At 39.5% G+C, this 25178-nt stretch overlaps 2 protein-coding genes across 8 annotated transcripts in view; one reads left to right on the top strand and one right to left on the bottom strand.

The window, feature by feature from the left end:
- Positions 1–25178, top strand: part of LOC125782358 (cyclic nucleotide-gated cation channel beta-1-like) — a 141632-nt gene that overhangs the window by 19772 nt on the left and 96682 nt on the right. The gene's annotated exons all lie outside the window — the stretch shown is intronic.
- Positions 1–25178, bottom strand: part of mapk10 (mitogen-activated protein kinase 10) — a 186094-nt gene that overhangs the window by 14188 nt on the left and 146728 nt on the right. For 4 of the 7 annotated variants that reach the window (XM_049466100.1, XM_049466094.1, XM_049466096.1 and 1 more), the window contains exons 10-12: positions 19779–19903; positions 11337–11400; positions 403–480 (exon numbers count right to left, since the gene is read on the bottom strand). In XM_049466100.1, the coding sequence (XP_049322057.1) occupies positions 403–480; positions 11337–11400; positions 19779–19903 (267 nt within the window). Of the gene's footprint in view, positions 1–373; positions 481–11336; positions 11401–19778; positions 19904–25178 lie in introns of all 7 variants that reach the window. The other 3 variants (XM_049466098.1, XM_049466099.1, XM_049466095.1) reach the window with 2 other exon arrangements.

The following is a 25178-nucleotide window of genomic DNA, read 5'->3' on the forward strand; positions in this document are numbered from 1 at the left end:
CCTTCATTTAATATAGCATTTTGTGTTTACCTGTGTTTTCTTTGAGTAATATTTAAATTGGTTTGATGTTCCAAATTATTTAAGTGTGACAAACATGCAAAAAATCAGGAAATCAGGAAGGGGGCAAACACTTATTCACATCACTGTACAGATGTATTTGTGGGCGGAGCCTGGAAAAGTCAGTCTGATCCAGGAGCTAGGCTTAATCTGAGTCTGGGAAAGTGGCCACATGAAGAGAAGGGGACAGGAACAGTGTTCTGTTGGAGTCACAGGAACGATGGCAGACAGGGACAGAGAGACAGAGGGACTGATGGACAAGAGGAGGAGAAGGAGCCTAAGGGGGGCAGAATTTAAAGGGTAAAAGGGCACTTACAGAGAGTTTAGGCTATGCAGTGAGAGTACCTGAGGGAGAAGGCTGTCCCTTCACCACGCCGTTCTTTGTTCTCTCCTCAAAATTCATCACTTCCTTATAGATCAGTTCTGAGAGAGAGAGAGAGAGAGAGAGAGAGAGAGAGAGAGAAAGAGAGCGCGATAAGGGGGGTTGTGAAGAGAGAGAGAGAGAGATAGGGATTGATTAAAAGGGGCATTAAGAAAATAAAACAAAATCAATCCGAGCTCCGCTTTACTCGTCTTTAATAATTAATCGAATTAATTGTGAAGTGATTTCTTTAATTGGAAAAGTTGGTAAACAGTCTGGGATAAAAGCGGAACCAGAGATTCTGCTGTAGATTTCTTCTAATCCAGTCCGTCAGGCAGAACGGTGTCTGCAGAACAGCCACAATTAGAAGATATCAATCTGATACCTGGAGTAAAATCTTTCACTCACTCACAAAACCAAAACACAACTGAAAATCTCAGTTGATTACGGCTGTGGTCTGATTAGACACTTAATCTTACTACAAGAGGGCATTTAAAGTGCTTCTCCTGTCAGACAAAGAGGCTTTCAGAGACTACTTTTGTTCTTCTTGGCAAAAATCATGCTGAACATCTTCAATGCACTCAAAGACATTTTGCCCACCAGCTTCAGCAACCTACAATCAACTTTTGGTGCTTTATTATATTTTTGATGGTTCTATCCTTATTTAGAAGGACTGATTTCTGTCAGTGGTTCCTCGTCTTCTTAAAGCCAGTTTTAGTGAGTCCTGACTGTGTCTGTAATGATTAAGCGTTCCATAAAGTTTTAAGCAGTGTAGCATGAATACACCGCACCTCCTGCCAATGCTCATTGTTACAGACATTCTGCAGCATTCAGCAAGCATTTCTGCTGTAGTTCTGTGAGTAAAAACATAAAGGTTCTGGAATTGATAATTAGACAGGTTCTGTTTGAATTGTGAGGATTGCAAGTGTTTATATTGTTTATACTTTAATGGTTGTGATTCCAGATTAGGCTAATCTCTAAGAGATCAGGTGAGTGTAGAGTAATCTCTGAGAGATCAGGTGAGTGTAGGGTAATCTCTGAGAGATCAGGTGAGTGTAGAGTAATCTCTGAGAGATCAGGTGAGTGTAGGGTAATCTCTAAGAGATCAGGTGAATGTAGGGTAATCTCTAAGAGATCAGGTGTGTAGAGTAATCTCTGAGAGATCAGGTGAGTGTAGGGTAATCACTGAGAGATTAGGTGATTGTAGAGTAATCTCTGAGAGATCAGGTGAGTGTAGGGTAATCACTGAGAGATCAGGGGTGTAGAGTAATCTCTGAGAGATCAGGTGAGTGTAGGGTAATCTCTAAGAGATTAGGTGAGTGTAGAGTAATCTCTGAGAGATCAGGTGAGTGTAGGGTAATCACTGAGAGATCAGGGGTGTAGAGTAATCTCTGAGAGATCAGGTGAGTGTAGGGTAATCTCTAAGAGATCAGGTGAATGTAGGGTAATCTCTAAGAGATCAGGTGTGTAGAGTAATCTCTGAGAGATCAGGTGAGTGTAGGGTAATCTCTGAGAGATCAGGTGAGTGTAGGGTAATCTCTACGAGATCAGGTGAATGTAGGGTAATCTCTAAGAGATCAGGTGTGTAGAGTAATCTCTGAGAGATCAGGTGAGTGTAGGGTAATCACTGAGAGATTAGGTGAGTGTAGAGTAATCTCTGAGAGATCAGGTGAGTGTAGGGTAATCACTGAGAGATCAGGGGTGTAGAGTAATCTCTGAGAGATCAGGTGAGTGTAGGGTAATCACTGAGAGATCAGGGGTGTAGAGTAATGTCTGAGAGATCAGGTGAGTGCAGGGTTATCTCTAAGAGATCAGGGGCCTCATGCACTAAAGGTGCGTACGCACAAAAACATTGCGTACGCCATATTTCACGCTCACGGTCAGATGTACTAAATTTGACTTGAATGTGAGAAAGTGCGTTCCCCCACGACACTTTCGTTTCGGGCGTACGTCTTATTTTGTGCGTATATATTGTGTTTTTGTCATTTGGCGACACTTAGTGGCGATGCATTGAAATTACAACTATTAAGACATCCTTTATGCACACATTGTAGTCAGCATTACTGGGTAAAATAAAGTTAATAGATCAGACAATTTCATTGGCTTACAGATTAATCGTTCAACATGTTTCCACTTAGCCTAGACTATATAAACATGCATAAAATGTTGCGCTGGAGTTGTTGGAGGTGGCAGCGTTGGCATTATTGGAAAATATTGCTAATGGCCAAATTCATTGAGAGTGCATTTTCCGTGACTATTATGTTTTCTTGGCCCATGATGATGACTGGCTTATAAATGATGTTATGTAATAACAAAAGTTTGGGAGAAGGACCACGCCCCAACTCTACGTTCTAACTCCACCCCGTATCAATCAACCGTCCTATAAATACCTCCCCTAACTAACTACCTCTCGTGACGAAAGTTCGCAACCCACCTCCTCCCCAACAACCCCCTTTTTCTACTCTTCCACTTCTTATTAAATAAAAGGGGGGGATATAACTGCACGCTTCTTCAAGCACGCAGTTCAGAACTCCAGCCCAAATTTCCCTGAGTTCCCTCCCATTTTTCCTTCTTCTTTCTCTAGTTTAGGCGTGGTCCACACTTAGCAAAACAGTTTTAGATTTCCAAGAGCATAAGAGGATAAGAAAACAAGCTGAGTGCGTGACATGTGGCTTCTTGGTAAGCAACTCATTTAAAGCATTTAAATGAAAGCATTTATTATCCATCTTAGAATAATACAATTTAAAACATGGGTAATTATACGCTACACATATATAATAATAATAATAATAATAATAATAATAATAATAATAATAATAATAATAATAATAATAATAATAATAATAATAACAATAATAATAATAAATTATTATTATTGTTATTATTATATTATTCTCTGCGTAATTGAGGGAGGAGACATGGCAGGTTTGCTGTTTTCATGCATTTGCGCTTGATTTCAAAATGATTGTGATGTACTAAGAGAAAGTAAGTGGGATTCTGCCTACGCACGGTTTGATAAATACGGATTTTTTTGTGCGTATGGAACTTCAGATCTGATTATTTTAGTAGAAAGTCCACGTAAGTCTTAGTACATGAGGCCCTAGGTGTGTAGAGTAATCTCTGTGAGATCAGGTAAGTGTAGGGTAATCTCTGAGAGATCAGGTGTGTAGAGAAATCTCTGAGAGATCAGGTGTGTAGAGCAATCTCTGAGAGATCAGGTGTGTAGAGCAATCTCTGAGAGATCAGGTGTGTAGAGTAATCTCTGAGAGATCAGGTGTGTAGAGTAATCACTGAGAGATCAGGTGTATAGAGTAATCTCTGAGAGATCAGATGAGTGTAGGGTAATCTCTGAGAGATCAGGTGTGTAGGGTAATCTTTGAGAGATCAGGTGAGTGTAGGGTAATCTCTGAGAGATCAGGTGTATAGAGTAATCTCTGAGAGATCAGATGAGTGTAGGGTAATCTCTGAGAGATCAGGTGTGTAGGGTAATCTTTGAGAGATCAGATGAGTGTAGGGTAATCTCTGAGAGATCAAATGAGTGTAGGGTAATCTCTGAGAGATCAGGTGAGTGTAGGGTAATCTTTGAGAGATCAGATGAGTGTAGGGTAATCTCTCAGAGATCAGGTGAGTGTAGGGTAATCTTTGAGAGATCAGATGAGTGTAGGGTAATCTCTGAGAGATCAGGTGAGTGTAGGGTAATCTCTGAGAGATCAGGTGAGTGTAGGGTAATCTCTGAGAGATCAGGTGAGTGTAGGGTAATCTCTGAGAGATCATGTGAGTGTAGGTAATCTCTGAGAGATTAGGTGAGTGTAGGGTAATCTTTGAGAGATCAGGTGAGCGTAGGGTAATCTCTGAGAGATCAGGTGTGTAGAGTAATCACTGAGAGATCAGGTGAGTGTAGGGTAATCTCTGAGAGATCAGGTGAGTGAAAGGTAATCTCTGAGAGATCAGGTGAGTGTAGGGTAATCTTTGAGAGATCAGGTGAGTGTAGGGTAATCTCTGAGAGATCAGGTGAGATCAGGTGAGTGTAGGGTAATCTTTGAGAGATCAGGTGTGTAGAGTAATCTCTGAGAGATCAGGTGTATAGAGTAATCTCTGAGAGATCAGGTGAGTGTAGGGTAATCTCTGAGAGATCAGGTGAGTGTAGGTAATCTCTGAGAGATCAGGTGTATAGAGTAATCTCTGAGAGATCAGGTGAGTGTAGGGTAATCTCTGAGAGATCAGGTGAGTGTAGGTAATCTCTGAGAGATCAGGTGAGTGTAGGGTAATCTCTGAGAAATCAGGTGAGTGTAGGGTAATCTCTGAGAGATCAGGTGTGTAGAGTAATCACTGACAGATCAGGTGAGTGTAGGGTAATCTCTGAGAGAACAGGTGAGTGAAGGGTAATCTCTGAGAGATCAGGTGAGTGTAGGGTAATCTCTGAGATATCAGGTGAGTGTAGGGTAATCGTTAAGAGATCAGGTGTGTAGAGTAATCTCTGAGAGATCAGGTGAGTATAGGGTAATCTTTGAGAGATCAGATGAGTGTAGGGTAATCTCTGAGAGATCAGGTGAGTGTAGGGTAATCTTTGAGAGATCAGATGAGTGTAGGGTAATCTCTGAGAGATCAGGTGAGTGTAGGGTAATCTCTGAGAGATCAGGTGAGTGTAGGGTAATCTTTGAGAGATCAGATGAGTGTAGGGTAATCTCTGAGAGATCATGTGAGTGTAGGGTAATCTCTGAGAGATCAGGTGAGTGTAGGGTAATCTCTGAGAGTTTAGGTGAGTGTAGGGTAATCTTTGAGAGATCAGGTGAGTGTAGGGTAATCTCTGAGAGATCAGGTGTGTAGAGTAATCTCTGAGAGATCAGGTGTATAGAGTAATCTCTGAGAGATCAGGTGAGTGTAGGGTAATCTCTGAGAGATCAGGTGAGTGTAGGTAATCTCTGAGAGATCAGGTGTATAGAGTAATCTCTGAGAGATCAGGTGAGTGTAGGGTAATCTCTGAGAGATCAGGTGAGTGTAGGGTAATCTCTGAGAGATCAGGTGAGTGTAGGTAATCTCTGAGAGATCAGGTGAGTGTAGGGTAATCTCTGAGAAATCAGGTGAGTGTAGGGTAATCTCTGAGAGATCAGGTGTGTAGAGTAATCACTGAGAGATCAGGTGAGTGTAGGGTAATCTCTGAGAGAACAGGTGAGTGAAGGGTAATCTCTGAGAGATCAGGTGAGTGTAGGGTAATCTCTGAGATATCAGGTGAGTGTAGGGTAATCGTTAAGAGATCAGGTGTGTAGAGTAATCTCTGAGAGATCAGGTGAGTATAGGGTAATCTTTGAGAGATCAGATGAGTGTAGGGTAATCTCTGAGAGATCAGGTGAGTGTAGGGTAATCTTTGAGAGATCAGATGAGTGTAGGGTAATCTCTGAGAGATCAGGTGAGTGTAGGGTAATCTCAGAGAGATCAGGTGAGTGTAGGGTAATCTTTGAGAGATCAGATGAGTGTAGGGTAATCTCTGAGAGATCATGTGAGTGTAGGGTAATCTCTGAGAGATCAGGTGAGTGTAGGGTAATCTCTGAGAGTTTAGGTGAGTGTAGGGTAATCTTTGAGAGATCAGGTGAGTGTAGGGTAATCTCTGAGAGATCAGGTGTGTAGAGTAATCACTGAGAGATCAGGTGAGTGTAGGGTAATCTCTGAGAGATCAGGTGAGTGTAGGGTAATCTTTGAGAGATCAGATGAGTGTAGGGTAATCTCTGAGAGATCAGGTTAGTGTAGGGTAATCTCTGAGAGATCAGGTGAGTGTATGGTAATCTCTGAGAGATCAGGTGAGTGTAGGGTAATCTCTGAGAGATCAGGTGAGTGTAGGGTAATCTCTGAGAGATTAGGTGAGTGTAGGGTAATCTTTGAGAGATCAGGTGAGTGTAGGGTAATCTCTGAGAGATTAGGTGAGTGTAGGGTAATCGTTAAGAGATCAGGTGAGTGAATGGTAATCTCTGAGAGATCAGGTGTGTAGAGTAATCACTGAGAGATCAGGTGAGTGTAGGGTAATCTCTGAGAGATCAGGTGAGTGAAGGGTAATCTCTGAGAGATCAGGTGAGTGTAGGGTAATCTCTGAGAGATCAGGTGAGTGTAGGGTAATCTCTGAGAGATCAGGTGTGTAGAGTAATCTCTGAGAGAACAGGTGAGTGTAGGGTAATCTCTGAGAGATCAGGTGAGATCAGGTGAGTGTAGGGTAATCTTTGAGAGATCAGGTGTGTAGAGTAATCTCTGAGAGATCAGGTGAGTGTAGGGTAATCTCTGAGAGATCAGGTGTGTAGAGTAATCTCTGAGAGATCAGGTGAGTGTAGGGTAATCTCTGAGAGATCAGGTGTGTAGAGTAATCACTGAGAGATCAGTGAATGTAGGGTAATCTTTGAGAGATCACATGAGTGTAGGGTAATCTCTAAGAGATCAGGTGTGTAGAGTAATCTCTGAGAGATCAGGTGTGTAGAGTAATCTCTGAGAGATCAGGTGTGTAGAGTAATCTCTGAGAGATCAGGTGAGTGTAGGGTAATCTCTGAGAGATCAGGTGTGTAGAGTAATATCTGAGAGATCAGGTGTGTAGAGTAATCTCTGAGAGATCAGGTGTGTAGAGTAATCTCAGAGAGATCAGGTGAGTGTAGGGTAATCTCTGAGAGATCAGGTGAGTGTAGGGTAATCTCTGAGAGATAAAGTGAGTGTAGGTAATCTCTGAGAGATCAGGTGAGTGTAGGGTAATATCTGAGAGATCAGGTGAGTGTAGGGTAATCTCTGAGAGATCAGGTGTGTAGAGTAATCTCTGAGAGATCAGGTGTGTAGAGTAATATCTGAGAGATCAGGTGTGTGGAGTAATCTCTGAGAGATCAGGTGTGTAGAGTAATCTCTGAGAGATCAGGTGAGTGTAGGGTAATCTCTGAGAGATCAGGTGTGTAGAGTAATCACTGAGAGATCAGTGAATGTAGGGTAATCTTTGAGAGATCAGATGAGTGTAGGGTAATCTCTAAGAGATCAGGTGTGTAGAGTAATCTCTGAGAGATCAGGTGTGTAGAGTAATCTCTGAGAGATCAGGTGTGTAGAGTAATCTCTGAGAGATCAGGTGAGTGTAGGGTAATCTCTGAGAGATCAGGTGTGTAGAGTAATATCTGAGAGATCAGGTGTGTAGAGTAATCTCTGAGAGATCAGGTGTGTAGAGTAATCTCAGAGAGATCAGGTGAGTGTAGGGTAATCTCTGAGAGATCAGGTGAGTGTAGGTTAATCTCTGAGAGATAAAGTGAGTGTAGGTAATCTCTGAGAGATCAGGTGAGTGTAGGGTAATCTCTGAGAGATCAGGTGTGTAGAGTAATCTCTGAGAGATCAGGTGAGTGTAGGGTAATCTCTGAGAGATCAGGTGTGTAGAGTAATCTCTGAGAGATCAGGTGTATAGAGTAATCTCTGAGAGATCAGGTGAGTGTAAGGTAATCTCTAAGAGATCAGGTGAGTGTAGGTAATCTCTGAGAGATCAGGTGAGTGTAGGGTAATCTCTGAGAGATCAGGTGAGTGTAGGGTAATCTCTGAGAGATCAGGTGTGTAGAGTAATCACTGAGAGAACAGGTGAGTGAAGGGTAATCTCTGAGAGATCAGGTGAGTGTAGGGTAATCTCTGAGATATCAGGTGAGTGTAGGGTAATCGTTAAGAGATCAGGTGTGTAGAGTAATCTCTGAGAGATCAGGTGAGTATAGGGTAATCTTTGAGAGATCAGATGAGTGTAGGGTAATCTCTGAGAGATCAGGTGAGTGTAGGGTAATCTTTGAGAGATCAGATGAGTGTAGGGTAATCTCTGAGAGATCAGGTGAGTGTAGGGTAATCTTTGAGAGATCAGATGAGTGTAGGGTAATCTCTGAGAGATCAGGTGAGTGTAGGGTAATCTTTGAGAGATCAGATCAGTGTAGGGTAATCTCTGAGAGATCAGGTGAGTGTAGGGTAATCTCTGAGAGTTTAGGTGAGTGTAGGGTAATCTTTGAGAGATCAGGTGAGTGTAGGGTAATCTCTGAGAGATCAGGTGTGTAGAGTAATCACTGAGAGATCAGGTGTGTAGAGTAATCACTGAGAGATCAGGTGAGTGTAGGGTAATCTCTGAGAGATCAGGTGAGTGTAGGGTAATCTTTGAGAGATCAGATGAGTGTAGGGTAATCTCTGAGAGATCAGGTTAGTGTAGGGTAATCTCTGAGAGATCAGGTGAGTGTAGGGTAATCTCTGAGATATCAGGTGAGTGTAGGGTAATCTCTGAGAGATCAGGTGAGTGTAGGGTAATCTCTGAGAGATTAGGTGAGTGTAGGGTAATCTCTGAGAGATTAGGTGAGTGTAGGGTAATCGTTAAGAGATCAGGTGAGTGTAGGGTAATCTCTGAGAGATCAGGTGTGTAGAGTAATCACTGAGAGATCAGGTGAGTGAAGGGTTATCTCTGAGAGATCAGGTGAGTGTAGGGTAATCTTTGAGAGATCAGATGAGTGTAGGGTAATCTCTGAGAGATCAGGTTAGTGTAGGGTAATCTCTGAGAGATCAGGTGAGTGTAGGGTAATCTCTGAGATATCAGGTGAGTGTAGGGTAATCTCTGAGAGATCAGGTGAGTGTAGGGTAATCTTCGAGAGATCAGGTGAGTGTAGGGTAATCTCTGAGAGATTAGGTGAGTGTAGGGTAATCGTTAAGAGATCAGGTGAGTGTAGGGTAATCTCTGAGAGATCAGGTGTGTAGAGTAATCACTGAGAGATCAGGTGAGTGAAGGGTTATCTCTGAGAGATCAGGTGAGTGTAGGGTAATCTCTGAGAGATCAGGTGAGTGTAGGGTAATCTCTGAGAGATCAGGTGTGTAGAGTAATCACTGAGAGATCAGGTGTGTAGAGTAATCACTGAGAGATCAGGTGAGTGTAGGGTAATCTCTGAGAGATCAGGTGAGTGTAGGGTAATCTTTGAGAGATCAGATGAGTGTAGGGTAATCTCTGAGAGATCAGGTTAGTGTAGGGTAATCTCTGAGAGATCAGGTGAGTGTAGGGTAATCTCTGAGATATCAGGTGAGTGTAGGGTAATCTCTGAGAGATCAGGTGAGTGTAGGGTAATCTCTGAGAGATTAGGTGAGTGTAGGGTAATCTTCGAGAGATCAGGTGAGTGTAGGGTAATCTCTGAGAGATTAGGTGAGTGTAGGGTAATCGTTAAGAGATCAGGTGAGTGTAGGGTAATCTCTGAGAGATCAGGTGTGTAGAGTAATCACTGAGAGATCAGGTGAGTGAAGGGTTATCTCTGAGAGATCAGGTGAGTGTAGGGTAATCTCTGAGAGATCAGGTGAGTGTAGGGTAATCTCTGAGAGATCAGGTGTGTAGAGTAATCTCTGAGAGAACAGGTGAGTGTAGGGTAATCTTTGAGAGATCAGGTGAGTGTAGGGTAATCTCTGAGAGATCAGGGGCCTCATGTACTAAGACTTGCGTGGACTTCCTACTAAAATGTTCCGTACGCTCAGACCTGAAAAGTTCCGTACGCACAAAAAAATCCGGATTTATCAAACGGTGCGCAGGCAGAATCCCACGTACTTTCTCTTAGTACATCGCAATCAACTTGAAATCAAGCGCAAATGCACGAAAACAACACACCTGCCATGACTCCTCCCTCAATTACGCAAAGTATAAAGTTAAAATAATAATAATAAAAAAAAAATAATAAAAATTATTATTATTATATTATTATTAATATGATATACGCGTAGCGTATAATTACCCATGTTTTAAATTGTATTATTCTAAGAGGGATAATAAATGATTTCATTTAAACGCTTTAAATGAGTTGCTTACCAAGAAGCCACCTATCATGCATTCAGCTTGTTTTCTTATCCTCTTATGCTCTTGGAAATCTAAAATGGCTTATAATCAGTCATCATCATGGGCCAAAAAAACATAATGGTCGTGGAAAATGCGCTCTCAATGAATTTGGCCATTAGCAATATTTTCCAATAATGCCAACGTTGCCAACTACAACAACTTCAGCGCAAACTTTCATGCATGTTTATATAATCTAGGCTAAGTGGAAACACGTTGAACGATTATTTATGTAAGCCAATGAAATTGTCTGATCTATTAACTTTATTTTACCCAGTAATGCTGACTACAATGTGTGCATAAAGGATGTCTTAATAGTTGTAATTTCAATGCATCGCCTCTAAGTGTCGCCAAATGACAAAAACACAATACATACGTACAAAAAAAGGCGTACGCCCGAAACAAAAGTTCCGTGGGGGAACGCACTTTCTCACGTTCAAGTCAAATTTAGTACATCTGACCGTGAGCGTGAAGTATGGCGTACACAATGTTTTTGTACGTACGCACCTTTAGTACATGAGGCCCCAGGTGTGTAGAGTAATCTCTGAGAGATCAGGTGAGTGTAGGGTAATCTTCGAGAGATCAGGTGAGTGTAGGGTAATCTTCGAGAGATCAGGTGAGTGTAGGGTAATCTCTGAGAGATCAGGTAAGTGTAGGGTAATCTCTGAGAGATAAGGTGAGAGTAGGGTAATCACTGTGAGATCAGGTGAGTGAAGGGTAATCTCTCAGAGAGCAGATGAGTGTAGGGTAATCTTTGAGCGATCAGGTGAGTGTAGGGTATTATCTAAAATAGATCAGATGAGTGTAGGGTAATCTCTGAGAGATCAGGTGTAGTGTAATCACTGTGAGATCAGGTGAGTGTAGGGTAATCTCTAAGGGATCAGGTGAGTGTAGGGTAATCTCTAAGGGATCAGGTGAGTGTAGGGTAATCTCTAAAGGATCAGGTGAGTGTAGGGTAATCTCTGAGAGATCAGGTGAGTTTAGGGTAATCTCTAAGGGGTATGGGGAGTGCAGGGTAATCTCTGAGAGATCAGGTAAGTGTAGGGTAATCTCTGAGGGATCAAGTGAGTGTAGGGTAAAAGGTTTTACCTTTCCATTCATCAATGGAGTGTTCTCTTTCATCCAGCTGCTTATCATAGATCTGAGGGGGAGGCTAAACCAAGAGAGAGAGAGAGAGACAGACAGACAGATAGAGAGAGGTAAAAGAGAGAGAGAAATAACAATAAATAGAAAGAGAAAGAGATTAGAGGTAAGGTGAGGTGTATTTCATCCATCAAATATTACACTGATTACTACAGACCTAAACCACAAACAGTCAAGACTCAAGTCAAGAGGCTTTTATTGTCATTTTATCTGAGTACAGGTACACAGTGTAACGAAATGACATTCCTCCGGAACCATGGTGCAACATGGAACAATACAATAGACAAACATAAAGTGCAAATTTGTAATAAATGTGCAACATAGAACTATAACACTACAATAAATACAGCAGACTAGACAATTTAACAGTCAGGACAGTGGCGTACCGATACGGTACAATGGAATGTGCATAGTGAGAGTAAGGTGTAGAGAAATGTAACATACTGTAAGATATAGAACACTGAATCACTGCAGTTACTAAGATATCATAAAGAGCTTAACGCTATTCCTGAAATAGAAAGTGTTCATTTAAAATGGAAAAAAGCTGGCATTTCGTATAAAATGATTTAATTGATTAACAATGATGGTGCTTGATAAAAGTATGATGATGTTTGAGAAAAGAATGATGGTGTCTCTAGAAAAAAGAGAGTGGTGAAGAATGATGCTGTTGCAGAATGATAAAAGATGTTATGTAATAACAAAAATTTGGAAGAAGGACCACACCCAAACTCCATGCTCTTACTCCACTCCCTATCGATAATAATAAACCGCCCTATAAATACCAGCTCTTACCTTTCGTGCCAAATCTACTGCAGCCACCTGCTAGCATCTCACTTGCTGTTTGACCATGGACCTCGAACTCGCTACCTCCAACGAGGACCTCGTTCGTCCCAGCCAGTCTCCTCTCCTGCTTCCCCTCACCGGGCTCTTCATCTAAAGTCGTTCGTCTCCATTCTCGCCACTCCTGCTTCTACTCATTCTTCCTCCAGGGCTTATTGTTCCCACCAGCGCAACTGCGGATCTCGGCGCTTCTGCCGCTCAAGTTTTTCAACTCCTTCACTGAGGGGCTCTGCTGGATCTTGCTTAATAAGCACAGGCTCCCGTTTGTGCTACACATCTTGGATGACTTCCTCGTCATTGATCCTCCTTCCTCGCATCCCTTGCGGGGAGAAGACCATTGGCCCCGCTATGTCTCTCAAATTCCTCAGGATCGTCCTTGACTCTGCTGCTTTCCAAGCATCGCTTACTCAGAACTAGCTTGACACCGTCACTTCTGTCATGTCTGATTTTCTCAGTTACCCCACCCGAACTAAGCACCAACTTCTCTCCCTACTCGTCCACTTTAATTATGCCACCAGGATCATCCCCCATGGTCGTTCTTTCATCTCTCACCTCCTCCGCCTGGCTTCTTTCAGCTGATCCCTCCACCATTTTATTATGCTCAACGAATATTACACGTCGGAGCTCCATTTTTGGCTGTCCCTCCTCCGCAACTGGAATCGGATTTCCTTCTTTTCGAGCCCTTGGACGTTCAGCTATTCACCAATGTCGTGCCTTCTTCTGGTTTCGGTGCTTTATCCGTTTGTTATTGCCGGACAATCTCTCCGCAGTCTACATTATCAACGAAAGCCATTCCAATTGCTAGCAATCATGCCATTCTTCTGTCGTCTCAATTGGCACTCCATTAAGCATCAATTCATCATAAAAGCTGTTCACATCCCAGGAACATCTAATTCCATTGCTGATTCTCTCTCTCATTTTCAATTCCAAAAAAATCAAATCCTTTGCACCACATGCAGACTGCAAGTCCCATCTGAACAAACTCATCCTCCACGTACAACAAACTATACTCCCCGCAAACTCTCTCCACTTACTGGTCGAGCTGAAAAACCTACAAAAAATTCCACTTCAAGCACAATCTCTTTTTCCTGGTATCATCCATCCGTAACGGCCACCTTCCTCATTTTAATCATTCCCAACATTCTGCCCATTCCTCATCACTCCATTTGGCCAACACCAATTTCTCACTAAACTCTTCACTGTTATTCCACACCCTTTCTCTCACAAATCACCCACAAATTTCCCTCCTCCTGAAAGGAATCCAAAAATCTGAAATTCCAACCGCACACCATTAAGCTCCCATTACTCCCAAAATCCTGCTACGTTGCATTTAAACTCTCCGATTAGGCTTTTACCCAAGGCAAACATCCTCCATGCTCGAAGCCCTATTTCTCATGGCTTGCTTCGGATTCCTTAGATGCTCAGAATTCACTTCCCTAAAAACTCCTTTACATATCCCCTACTATCAGATCTCAGCATCCTCGACTCTCACTATACGATACTCTCACTATTAAGCGAAAAAAAAAGACCAAAGCAAAATGTTGTTATGTAATAACAAAAGTTTGGGAGAAGGACCTCGCCCAAATTTCAAGCTCTAACTCCACCCTATCAATCCACCGCCCTATAAATAACTACCTTTCATGATGAACATTCGCAACCCACCACCTTCCAAACAACCTTCTTTATTTACTCTACTACTTTATTTACTCTACCCCTTTATATACTCTACCTCTAACTACCTACCTTTCGTGATGAACGTTTGCAACCCACCACCTCCCAAAAAAAAAACATTATTTACTCTACTACTTTCTAAAAAGGGGGGGGGGGCATAACTGCACGCTCCTTCAGCCAAGCAGTTCAGTACTCCAGTCTAAATTTCTTGAGTTTCCTCCCCTTTTTCCTTTTCCTTCTTTCCTCTACTTCTCTCAGGTGTGGTCCTTACTTAGCAAATATTTAATGGAGAATGATGGTGTTTGATGAGGAGTGATGGTGTTGGAGGACAATGGTTTTTAATGGAGAATGATGATGTTTAATGGAAGATGATGGTGTTTGGTGGAGAATGATGGTGTTTGATGGAGAATGATGACATTTGTTGGAGACTGATGGTGCTGGTTGGAGAATCACAATGTTGATGGGAAATGATAGTATTTGATGTAGGATGGTGTTTGTTGGAGCTGTTGGTTAGTGTAATACTGGTTATTAGGAAAACTGTATGAATTTGTCAGAACAAAGTAGAAACATATCAGAAATACTGCTTCAGTGTGGAATGAGGAAGTTTAAATCAGAAGAAAGTTTAAACTCTGTTCCTCTAGAAATGCAGTTTGATATAATTATAGAACAAAAATATCATGTATGTATTCAAAAGTCCTGCTGAGTCTGAGTCACGGCTAAGTTCTGCCAACACACTGTCAGATTTCTTAAAGCAGCTGGAGGCTGCAGACAATACAGCTCTGAAGTCGCGCATCAGTTTGAAGTTGCTATTATGCTCGTATAAGGAACTATGTGGAATTTTTTTATGGGGTGGGGGAAGTTATGGTTATAGTATGATATAATTCGCAGTATGTACGTATTCCTGACAAAAGTCAATGAATTATTTTGAATATGAGGTAATTAAAAAGTCAAAATACAAACAATGCAACATTCAAGACAGTTCTGCATATTGAAATAAAATCCTACTAAACAAAATCCATTACTAAAATCCAATTTTAAACAAAGGTAGCTTTGGTGAAGAATAATGGTGTTTTATTTGGTATTTGGTGGAGAATGAGGGTACTGGGGGAAAATCACAGTGTTTGACGGATAATGATGGGATTTGGTGAAGAATGATGGTGCTTGATGGTATTTGGTGAAAAATGAGGGTGTTTGATGGTATTTGGTGAAGAATTATGCCGCTTGATAGTATTTGGCGAAGAATTATGGTGTTTGATGGTATTTGGTGAAGAATGATGGTGTTTGATGGTAGTTGGTGAAGAATGATGGTGTTTGATGGTATTTGATGAATGATGGTGTTTGATGGTATTTGGTAAAGAATGATGGCGTTTGATGGTATTTGTTAAAGAATGATGGAGTTTGATGGTATTTGGTAAAGAATGATGGCGTTTGATGGTATTTGGGGAAGAATGATGGCGTTTGATGGTATTTGATGAAGAATGATGGTGTTAGATGGTATTTGGTGAACAATGATGGCGTTTGATGCTATTTGATGAAGAATGATGGTATTTGATGGGATTTGGTGAAGAATGATGGCGTTTGATGGTATTTGGTAAAGAATGATGGAGTCTGATGGTATTTGGTAAAAAATGATGGCATTTGATGGTATTTGGTGAAGAATGGTGGAGTCTGATGGTATTTGGTAAACAGTAATGGAGTTTGATGGTATTTGGTAAACAATGATGGCGTTTGATGGTATTTGGTAAAAAATGATGGCATTTGATGGTATTTGGTGAAGAATGGTGGAGTCTGATGGTATTTGGTAAACAGTAATGGAGTTTGATGGTATTTGGTAAACAATGATGGCGTTTGATGGTATTTGGTGAAGAATGATGGCGTTTGATGGTATTTAGTGAAAAATGAGGGTGTTTGATGGTATTTGGTGAAGAATGATGCCGCTTGATGGTATTTGGCGAAGAATGATGGTGTTTGATGGTATTTGGTGAAGAATGATGGTGTTTGATGGTATTTGGTGAAGAATGATGGCGTTTGATGGTATTTGGTAAAGAATGATGGAGTCTGATGGTATTTGGTAAACAGTAAAGGAGTTTGATGATATTTGGTAAACAATAATGGCGTTTGATGGTATTTGGTAAACAATGATGGCGTTTGATGGTATTTGGTAAAGAATGATGGCGTTTGATGGTATTTGGTAAAGAATAATGGCGTTTGATGGTATTTGGTGAAGAATGATGGCGTTTGATGGTATTTTGTAAAGAATGATGGCGTTTGATGGTATTTGGTAAACAATGATGGCGTTTGATGGTATTTGGTAAACAATGATGGCGTTTGATGGTATTTGGTAAAGAATGATGGCGTTTGAAGGTATTTGGTAAAGAATGATGGTGTTTGATGGTATTTGGTAAAGAATTATGGCGTTTGATGGTATTTGATAAAGAATAATGGAGTTAGATGGTATTTGGTAAAGAATGATGGCGTTGGATGGTATTTGTTAAAGAATGATAGCGTTTGATGGTATTTGGTTAAGAATGATGGCAAGATGGTATTTGTTAAAGAATGATAGCGTTTGATGGTATTTGGTAAAGAATGATGGCGTTTGATGTTATTTGGTTAAGAATGATGGCGTTTGATGGTATTTGGTAAAGAATGATGGCGTTTGATGGTATTTGGTGAAAAATGAGGGTGTTTGATGGTATTTGGTGAAGAATGATGCCGCTTGATGGTATTTGGCGAAGAATGATGGTGTTTGATGGTATTTGGTGAAGAATGATGGTGTTTGATGGTATTTGGTAAAGAATGATGGCGTTTGATGGTATTTGGTAAAGAATGATGGAGTCTGATGGTATTTGGTAAACAGTAAAGGAGTTTGATGATATTTGGTAAACAATGATGGCGTTTGATGGTATTTGGTAAAGAATGATGGCGTTTGAAGGTATTTGGTAAAGAATGATGGTGTTTGATGGTATTTGGTAAAGAATTATGGCGTTTGATGGTATTTGATAAAGAATGATGGAGTTAGATGGTATTTGGTAAAGAATGATGGCGTTGGATGGTATTTGTTAAAGAATGATAGCGTTTGATGGTATTTGGTTAAGAATGATGGCAAGATGGTATTTGTTAAAGAATGATAGCGTTTGATGGTATTTGGTAAAGAATGATGGCGTTTGATGGTATTTGGTTAAGAATGATGGCGTTTGATGGTATTTGGTAAAGAATGATGGCGTTTGATGGTATTTGGTAAAGAATGATGTCGTTTGATGGTATTTGTTAAAGATAGATAGCGTTTGATGGTATTTGGTAAAGAATGATGGCGTTTGATGGTATTTGGTTAAGAATGATGGCGTTTGATGGTATTTGGTAAAGAATGATGGCGTTTGATGGTATTTGGTAAAGAATGACGGCGTTTGATGGTATTTGGTAAAAAATGACGGTGTTTGATGGTATTTGGTTAAGAATGAAGGAGTTTGATGGTTTTTGGAAAAGAATGATGGCGTTTGATGGTATTTGGTAAAGAATGATGCCGTTTGATGGTGTTTGGTGAAGAATGATGGCATTAGATGGTGTTTGTTAAATAATGATGGCATTTGATGGTATTTGGTAAAGAATGGTGGCATTTGATGGTATTTGATAAAGAATGATGGCGTTTGATGGTATTTGGTAAAGAATGATGACGTTTGATGGTATTTGTTAAAGAATGATGGCGTTTGATGGTATTTGGTAAAGTAGGATAGCATTTGATGGTATTTGGTTAAGAATGAAGGAGTTTGATGGTATTTGGTAAAGAATGATTGCGTTTGATGGTATTTGGTAAAGAATGATGGCATTTGATGGTGTTTGGTGAAGAGTGATGGCATTTGATGGTATTTGTTAAAGAATGATGGCATTTGATGGTATTTGGAAAAGAACGATAGCGTTTGATGGTATTTGTTAAAGAATTATGGCGTTTGATGGTGTTTGGTAAAGAATGATAGCGTTTGATGGTATTTGGTAAAGAATGATGGAGTTTGATGGTATTTGTTAAAGAATGATGGTATTTGATGGTATTTGATAAAGAATGATGGCGTTTGATGGTATTTGGTAAAGAATGATGGCGTTTGATGGTATTTGTTAAAGAATGATGGCGTTTGATGGTATTTGGTAAAGTAGGATAGCATTTGATGGTATTTGGTTAAGAATGAAGGAGTTTGATGGTATTTGGTAAAGAATGATTGCGTTTGATGGTATTTGGTAAAGAATGATGGCATTTGATGGTGTTTGGTGAAGAATGATGGCATTTGATGGTATTTGTTAAAGAATGATGGCATTTGATGGTATTTGGAAAAGAATGATAGCGTTTGATGGTATTTGTTAAAGAATTATGGCGTTTGATGGTGTTTGGTAAAGAATGATAGCGTTTGATGGTATTTGGTAAAGAATGATGGAGTTTGATGGTATTTGTTAAAGAAGGATGGCATTTGATGGTATTTGGTAAAGAATGATGGCGTTTGATGGTATTTGGTAAAGAATGATGGCGTTTGATGGCATTTGGTTAAGAATGATGGTGTTTGAAGGTATTTGGTAAAGAATGATGGCGTTTGATGGTATTTGGTGAAGAATGATGGCGTTTGATGGTATTTGATAAAGAATAATGGAGTTAGATGGTATTTGGTAAAGAATGATGGCATGGATGGTATTTGTTAAAGAATGATAGCGTTTGATGGTATTTGGTTAAGAATGATGGCAAGATGGTATTTGGTAAAGAATGATGGCGTTTGATGGTATTTGGTTAAGAATGATGGCGTTTGATGGTATTTGGTAAAGAATGATGGCGTTTGATGGTATTTGGTAAAGAATGATGTCGTTTGATGGTATTTGTTAAAGATAGATAGCGTTTGATGGTATTTGGTAAAGAATGATGGCGTTTGATGATATTTGGTAAAGAATGATGGCGTTTGATGGTATTTGGTAAAGAATGATGGCGTTTGATGGTATTTGGTTAAGAATGATGGCGTTTGAAGGTATTTGGTTAAGAATTATGGCGTTTGATGATATTTGGTAAAGAATGATGGCGTTTGATGGTATTTGGTAAAGAATGATGGCGTTTGATGGTATTTGGTAAAGAATGATGGCGTTTGATGGTATTTGGTAAAAAATTACGGTGTTTGATGGTATTTGGTTAAGAATGAAGGAGTTTGATGGTTTTTGGTAAAGAATGATGGCGTTTGATGGTATTTGGTAAAGAATGATGGCATTTGATGGTGTTTGGTGAAGAATGATGGCATTAGATGGTATTTGTTAAAGAATGATGGCATTTGATGGTATTTGGTAAAGAATGATGGCGTTTGATGGTATTTGGTAAAGAATGATGGTGTTTGATGGTATTTGTTAAAGAATGATGGCGTTTGATGGTATTTGGTAAAGTAGGATAGCATTTGATGGTATTTGGTAAAGAATGATGGCGTTTGATGGTATTTGGTAAAGAATGATGGCGTTTGATGGTATTTGGTTAAGAATGATGGCATTTGATGGTATTTGGTAAAGAATGATGGCGTTTGATGGTATTTGGTAAAGAATGATGGCGTTTGATGGTATTTGGTTAAGAATGATAGCGTTTGATGGTATTTGGTTAAGAATGATGGCGTTTGATGGTATTTGGTAAAGAATGATGGCGTTTGATGGTATTTGGTTAAGAATGATGGCGTTTGATGGTATTTGGTTAAGAATGATGGCGTTTGATGGTATTTATTGGATATATAAGTGGCCAGAGTAATATGTTTGTAACACATTGTAACTTCACATTAAAGCACACATGCACACACTCTGCACGTTTGAAGGAAGAGATGACAGAAGACGGGGCTAATTGATCACACTGAATGAAGCTGAATGATCAGAACTTACCGCCTCCACCTCAGACGGGTCGTACCACACGTTGATGTAGGGGTGCTGCAGGGCTTCGTCCACTGATATCCTCTTAGCCGGGTCAATAATTAACATCTTGGACAGCAGGTCTCTGGCCTGGCTGGCTGCAGAGTACCAACAAAGAGAGGTCAGAAGGAGCAAGTGTACAGACACACACTAGAATAGACACTGAAACACAAACACACACAAACACACAGCATAAGTTGATCTATATTAGTTAGGCTGTTAGAATGATGACCACGCCACATTATCCCTCTCTCTTTAACTTTAATACCCCTTTATACCCCTCTGGTATTAAGCATCCAGAGAGTCCTATTCTACTGGCAGTACTTTTCTACTACAGGGATTAGACAAGCTGTATGTGCAAGCAGCTGAATCAATGCATTTACAAATTATAGAAATTATATAATAGAAAATGATAATTCCGTAACTTTACGACAAAAGTATCCCTAGTGTGACAGGGTGGTTTATGAAGCATGCCCTTTGCATGCAAATCAAGGAATGGTCTGATAGTGCCAAGAGAGAGAGAGAGAGAGAGAAAGAGAGAAGAGAGAGAGAGAAAGAGAGAAGAGAGAGAGAGAGAAAGAGAGAGAGATAGAGAGAAGAAAGAGAGAAGAAAGAGAGAAGAGAAAGAGAGACTGAATAACGGACATTCAGGTTTGGGCCTGGAGCCAGAGTTGCTCTCTTACTGATGCTCTAAATATAGAGAGAGGCAGAGAGAGCGTGGGAGGCAGAGTGTGTGTGTGTGTGTGTGTGTGTGTGTGTGTGTGTGTGTGTGTGTGTGTGTGTGTGTGTGTATGTGTGTGTGTGTGTGTGGACAGAGAGGGGTAGACAGAAGGAAGCTGGTGGAGACCAAATAGAGTGATGATTGTAGGAGAGATGAATCAGTAGAGCTAAATGAGTGAACTACATTATATGTCCACATTTTTGTGTTATGAATGCTACATTTAGCTACTTTATCACAGGACTTGTCTAGTCCCTGTAGTAGTGAAGTAATAAAGATAATGAGCCCTATCATACACCCCACGCAAGGCGTGTAGCGTGCTGCGTTGCCATCGTACACCTTGTCAACAGTCTTTTATGCCAACATTTTTATGCCTTGCGCATGCATCCTTTAAATCAGTGTTTCTCAACCAGGGTGCCGCGGCACCCTGGGGTGCCGTCTGGCTTCATCGGGGGTGCCGTCAAAATATTGCGCCTCACGTGCATATTTCCTTTCCAGAGTCAGCTCGTGTCGGGGTGTGTCCCAATTCACAGGCAGCATACTCTGAAGGATGCGACCCACAGAGGCGGTGTATTACTGCGCAGCTGTGACGCAATCTGTCTTCGAATACAGCCTCTGAAGGATGCAGCCCCTAAATTGGGACACACTGTAAAGTTTTTGTCCCCCCACGCGATGCACGCGCTATTTTATTTCATATTCCGCCAGCAACACCCCTCGTTCTCACCTGAAGTACTGCGCCAGCACCCCCCCCCCCCCCCCCCCGTCCGTAAACTGGGGTGCCTTGACATCTCGCATATATTTAAAGGGTGCCGTGATAGAAAAAAGGTTGAGAAACGCTGCTTTAAATAGCAATGGACTTTTGGAATATATTAACGCTGATGGGCGTGGTGGTCTGGAAATGAGGTGTGGTACATTTCTGGCGTGTTTCTATTTTGGCGGCAGAAAAACGGATTGCGCGATTGATCCCCCGAAAGGACGTCGAAATTCAGCCAAAGCTGAATCACGATCACCCTGCACCCTGCGCTCTAAAATACCCCATACCATCACTTCCTCACCACAGAAAAATAAACCTCACAGACAGCCTTCAACAATCAACTATAAAAATAAAATATACTTAAAAATCTGCACAGTAACTATAAATTATTATTAGTCATATTTATTTCTGTCAGTTATAAGGATTTATATTTATGATTAGTACACAGACTAAATAACTGTAACTTAAAATATCGCAGGCATTCTGCTGTTTAAGAATTTTGACAGATGCTTATTCTCACTCAAATGCTGAAGTTTTTAAAATGGAAAATTAAAAGAGAAATAACTCTGACTGAACATAAATTTATTTTATTTAACTTTGCAATTATTTAACTGAAATTCACTTTTATATCTGAAAAATAAAGCACATTGTCACCCTGGCGTGTGGTGCTGCCCATCAATTATATAAAACTTAAAACATTAACCCTTGTGTGGTGTTCATATTTTTGTTACTCGTTTACTTTGTTACTTGTATTTAATTCAGCAAAATTAAGCAATTTTACATTAAAATGCTTTACACATGCTTGCTTCACCTAAATTGCAAGCAATATAAACAGCTCACATGGTTAATATTTGCCCTTTACCTTTCTTATGTTACATTTCTTTCAAAAAGTGCTACTCTTTTTTTATTAGTTTTTTTATAAAATGTAAAAGAAAATGATTTAACTCAAGATATGAGTAGAAAATTTACAAATGAAGCAATGTTTATTAGCCCTCAGCCAAACATACAGCATGTAATATAAATGGTTGGGGGGGGGGGGGGGGGGGTGTACAGTGTGTGTTTATCGAAAATGTGTTTTGATATATGTTTTTCACCAAAAAATGAGCCAATGCCAATGAGTTTGAGTTTTTTGAATTTTTTTTTTTTTGTATCATTTGATGAAAAATGAAAACGGGTCCCACAGACCCGAACACCACACAAGGGTTAAAAAAAAACAGAAATATAAAGCTATATGTTAGAATGTTTTCTTATCACCAGGGCAAATGTATTAAAATATTAAATATAGTAATTTATTAATTAAAATCTCGTCCAGCGCTCTAAAATGTCACAGGCAGGCAAAGTGGAACTTGCAAGCAGAATAACCTCTGTCTTTAAAAAAAAAAACTTTTAATAATAAGGTCGGACAAGTGTAGTAAAATTCATGTTAATAAACTCACTAAAGCCAACAAATGTAATGAAAATTTATCAAGAGAAATCAGGCAAAATGCATTGCGCCTCTCTCTCTCTCTCTCTCTCTCTCTCTCTGAAACTAACTGAAACTTTTATTTTATTCCGTGCAGAAAGCCTGTGATTGTTTTAAATGAGTTTTTTAATGAATTTATATATTTTTTTCCCATGATTCCCATGTTCTAGTTTATTGATATAAATGTGATAATTTCTTATCATTCTTATCATTTTACTTTACTTTCACTTCTATTATAATGTTCTTCATAAGATATTAATTCTTTCCGTTTTATGTCTATTTTTATGATCTTTTTAAAATGTCCTATTTCTTTTTTTACAAATATATTTTATTTGTCTATAGTAAATGTCAGTTTTTATTTCTATTTTTTTTAATCCCTTTTAAACTCTAAATGCTCAGAGGCTTTAGAGTTGGTTTAAAAGTTACTTATATGGGAGGAAACAGTATGTCGCTATAAGTCCAAATACCGAATAATGGAATATGGTGTTCCCCAGGGGTATTTTACACAAAATATTATTTGCAGATTATACAAATTTATTTCTGTCTCATAAAAATATAAATAATTTAGCAAACATTCTAAATGATGAATTAAATAAAGTTAATATATGGTTTAAATGTAATAAATTATCTTTAAATATAAAAAAGACAAATTTTATAATATTTCATTCACAAAGAAATCAGAGTAACATGGAACACATTAAAATAGAAATAAATGGTAGTCCTATTACGAGAGTGTCATCTACTAGATTCCTGGGGATCCATATGGATGAGTTCCTAAATTTCAGGAGTCATATTGATGAATTAACAAAGAAATTATCAAAATATGTTGGATTATTTCTCAAATTGAGGCAGTTTTTACCCGGTGAAGCACTTACCGCACATTATTTGAACCTCATTTGAATTATTGTAATATTATTTGGAGTAATACATTTTCTTGTCACCTGAGGAAACTGCTCATTTTGCAGAAGAAAATTATTCGTATAATTTCATGGGCTAGTTTTGATGCCCCGTCTGATCCACTTTTCTGTCAACTGGGTCTTCTGAAAATTACTGAGCTTAATACTTTTCATAATGCTTGTGCTATGTATTCTGTAGTAAACAAGCTAAATGATAGACTCTGTTATCTAATTCCAATCTATCTCCCCTCACATGCTTACCAGACTAGGAAAAAGCACTATATCATGGGGAAAAAACAGAAACTTAAATGTACTAGCCTTAGTGTAGTTTGTAAAGGTCCGCAGGTGTGGAATGATATTGATATAGATTTACAAATGTCTCAAACTATAAATGTTTTTAAAAGGAGATTAAGGAGACGACTACTGTTGAAATATGCTTAAACATGAATTAATATTGAATTTTTCTACATATTGTAATTGACTCTACTAGACTGTACTGTTGGAAAATGCTCAAATATGAATATGAATTAACACTGTATTTCTCTGTATTTGTATTAGACTGTATGACTGGAAAGTGAAGGACTATGGACTTTATTAGGAGGGTTGTTTTGGGGGTATTTCTTTTGTTGTTGTTGTAGTGTGCTGACATTGTTGTATTTTGTTGTTGCTGTCATTATTATTATTGTTATTATTATTGTTACTATTACTATTATTATAATTATTATTAATTTTGATATTATAGGTCATTGTATTTTGTATTTTGGATGTCGATTGGAGAGTGGGAGGTAGTGGGGGATTGGGGGGGTTACATGTATCTCTGTGCTTGGGCCCCATTCACAAGCTCCTGAGCTACCTAGGGTGTCCCTTTTCACATGATATAAATGTTAAAAATTGTTTTTTTTTATTGTTTTAAACATATATGTGTGAATAAAAATGATGATGATGGTGATGATGAGGGTCCCCCTCCAATGTAAATAATCGATTGCTTGATTATATTCAGTGTTGCAAACCCAGTTTTTACTTAAACAATAAACAGAATAAAGAATAAAATAACTTTACTCTTATATGAGCTGCTGGTTTATCTTCACAGCGTGACAGCACAGTTTCCTATGCGCTCTTAAAATAGGAATGAACAGAAGTCAGCGCGCAGCTGTGTCTTAAAGGGAATGGATACTGACACACTGATTGGCTTATTTTACATTACGCCTAAAACACACCTTTGAATAATTAAGGGAATTAAAACAGGCCTTTGCGCCGTTGGAGCTGCGCAAGGTGTATTTTTCGTTCCCCCATGATACCAAAGACACAGGACACGCCCCTAAATCCAGCTGCACAAAGCGCAATTACCAAGTACCAATAATTATAACCTCCTATAAAGAATGGAGAGGCCACAGAAACCTCAGAAACCTTGACAACTCCATACTGAGACGTCTGGAAAATTGCGTTACACATGCATTATACGCTACTTCTGTTACGCTACTCTAACATTTTCTCTTGCACACACACTGTTATACACACAGTTACCCACACAGTTATACACACA

This window comes from Astyanax mexicanus, chromosome 17 (assembly GCF_023375975.1).
Source record: "Astyanax mexicanus isolate ESR-SI-001 chromosome 17, AstMex3_surface, whole genome shotgun sequence".
Classification (NCBI taxonomy): Eukaryota; Metazoa; Chordata; class Actinopteri; order Characiformes; family Acestrorhamphidae; genus Astyanax; species Astyanax mexicanus.